The sequence below is a fragment of the Anarrhichthys ocellatus genome, unplaced genomic scaffold (assembly GCF_004355925.1).
Source record: "Anarrhichthys ocellatus isolate YVR2014 unplaced genomic scaffold, GSC_Weel_1.0 scaffold112, whole genome shotgun sequence".
NCBI lineage: Eukaryota > Metazoa > Chordata > Actinopteri > Perciformes > Anarhichadidae > Anarrhichthys > Anarrhichthys ocellatus.
Genome location: NW_022280142.1, coordinates 464,756 through 467,067, shown reverse-complemented (window position 1 = coordinate 467,067; position 2,312 = coordinate 464,756). Strand labels below are relative to the sequence as shown.

Sequence of the window (2,312 nt, the reverse complement as noted above, 5' to 3'; positions counted from 1 at the left end):
GTGTGTGTGTGTGTGTGTGTGTGTGTGTGTGTGTGTGTGTGTGTGAGGCCTGTTAGGATGTGGCGTCGGCGGCGCGCGGCAGCACAGCTCGACAGCCTGTCGTCAACGGAGACCGGCGTGACACTGTGACCGTGGAAACAGGATGTACAGAGATGTCTGAGTATAAAAGGCAAGACGGAGAGAGAGTGTTTTTTTATTTTAGTATTTTACCTCGACGCGCTTCAGTCGGAGTCTCCATTTTAATGTTTTCTTCCGAGTTTGAAGATTCAGTTTCTGCTGGCAGCTCAGACGAGGGTTTGTTGGTTTTGTGTGTGTGTGTGTGTGTGTGTGAGCACAGGTGAATGTTCAGTGAAGAACATAAAGGAAGGTGTGTCGTTCTCAGTGCTGCGTGTTCCGATTGGACAACACTACTGGCATGAACTCGCTCACCATTGGTCGGTCTGATCCAGGGTTTCTCCCAGGCAGCAACCTCCAAGTGAAGCCGATGCAGAAGTGTCTTTAAACTCACAATCTCTCTACTGACCAGCAGGGGGCGACTCCTCTGGTTGTATAGAAGTCTATGAGAAAATGACCCTACTTCTCACTTGATTTATTCCCTCAATAAACATTGTAAACATGAGTTTATGGTCTCAATCTCTAGTTTCAAGTCTTCTTCAACATATGAAGAACTAACGTTACGTTACTGAGCGCCAGTTGGAAAAAACTATACCAAAGATAAATTTGTGGTCAACAAAAAACAAATCGTAGCATGCTAAACATGGCATTACATTTGGTCAAGAGCGCATTATCACCTGTGAAGGACTCAAAGTTTAGGAATTGGGACTTGACTGCAAAGACTTACGACTTACTTGTGACTTGCTCCCACCTGTTTGTAAGGTAGCTGCAATGTAAAAAGTGTTTTTGGTGCCATCCTTCCGCTTCCCGTCACCATGTTACTGTGTAACTGGTGTCTCTCCGCTCTGTTGCAGTGACAGCTACATTGTGCGCGTCAAAGCGGTGGTGATGACCAGAGACGATTCGAGTGGCGGCTGGTTGGCGCAGGACGGCTGCCTGAGCAGAGTGGGCGTGTGCAGGCTGCTGGCGAGCGAACTGCTGGGACGCAACACCTTCCTCATCCACGGAGAACGGCTCAAAGACAAGCAGGTCGGTGCAGCGGCATTTTAATGACGATAAAAGAGCTTGTTTTTTTATTTAGTCACATCTTTTGCATTCCAATGTTTCTGCAGAAATTACACGTCAAATAGTTTTGATTTCCTGTTTCTGTAGATGGCTCATTTCTTTGCTGCTCAGGACTTCTTCTGTCTATTTCATCCCAAAAATGTATACATATAAAGCAATCCTTTGTCCTGTTAATGTGTTGTTTATATGACAGGATGAAGGAAAACTTTCACAAAGGCTAACATTATGTTACTCAGTTTAATAAATACAGCACATGATTTTAAAATGTTCCTGACACCAGTTGTAGTATTTTGTATGACAATTAAATACCTTGCAGTTAATTATCACTGTCACTTTTTGGCTTTAAACCACAGCTTGTAAGATAAGAAGACATGCTGTCAACAGCTGTCAACATCAGGTCTTAGCATCTATATATTCGACATACAATTTGTGGATTCACACTTTTCTTGATGCAGCACAAAACTCCTAAATGGTGTCACTTTCTACTGTATTGAATAAGTTCATTATTCAGGTCGTCTCATCGTGTTTGCCCAATGTGATTTTGTTTCCAGGTGATCCTGGAGTGTTTCTTGAAGAAGGATCTGGTCTACACGAAGGCCACGCCGACATTCCACCACTGGAAAGTGGACAACAGGAAGTGTGGTCTGACCTTCCAGAGCCCGGCCGACGCCAGAGCCTTCGACCGTGGGGTGAGGAAGGCCTTGGAGGACCTGACCGAAGGTACGCACCGGTCGCACACTTCAAACAATTCAGGTTTAAAGTTTAAAGTACGGCAAAGTATTGGGATACCTTTTAAGAGCAACTATGTTGTGTTTGTGTAAAACACTACTGAAAACTACTTTAGAGTTCTCCTTTAAACAGACCGCCTCATTGCAAAGTGTGCGTCGGATATGTGTCGTAAAGAGTGGAGTAGCAATAGTGTCAACGTGATCTCAAAGATGTATATGTGAAATGACAATGACACCGCATTACAGGGTGGTGGCACATAAAGTGTTAAATAAATGTATAATTTAACACGTAATGTGTTAAAATACGTGTCGGCACCAAAGAAACAATTTAACGTTAAGTTTAAGCAACAAAACTACCTTGTTAAGTTGAGGCAACAAAACTACTTTGTTAAGTTGAGGCAACAA

The 2,312-nt window shown here is 43.6% G+C and overlaps 1 protein-coding gene across 1 annotated transcript in view; it reads left to right on the top strand.

Annotated features, from left to right (window-relative positions):
- spred2a (sprouty related EVH1 domain containing 2a) overlaps positions 1–2,312 on the top strand; it is a 15,977-nt gene that overhangs the window by 8,948 nt on the left and 4,717 nt on the right. The window contains exons 2-3 of the mRNA XM_031876594.1: positions 969–1,143; positions 1,731–1,899. Of these exons, the coding sequence (XP_031732454.1) occupies positions 969–1,143; positions 1,731–1,899 (344 nt within the window). The remainder of the gene's footprint in view (positions 1–968; positions 1,144–1,730; positions 1,900–2,312) is intronic.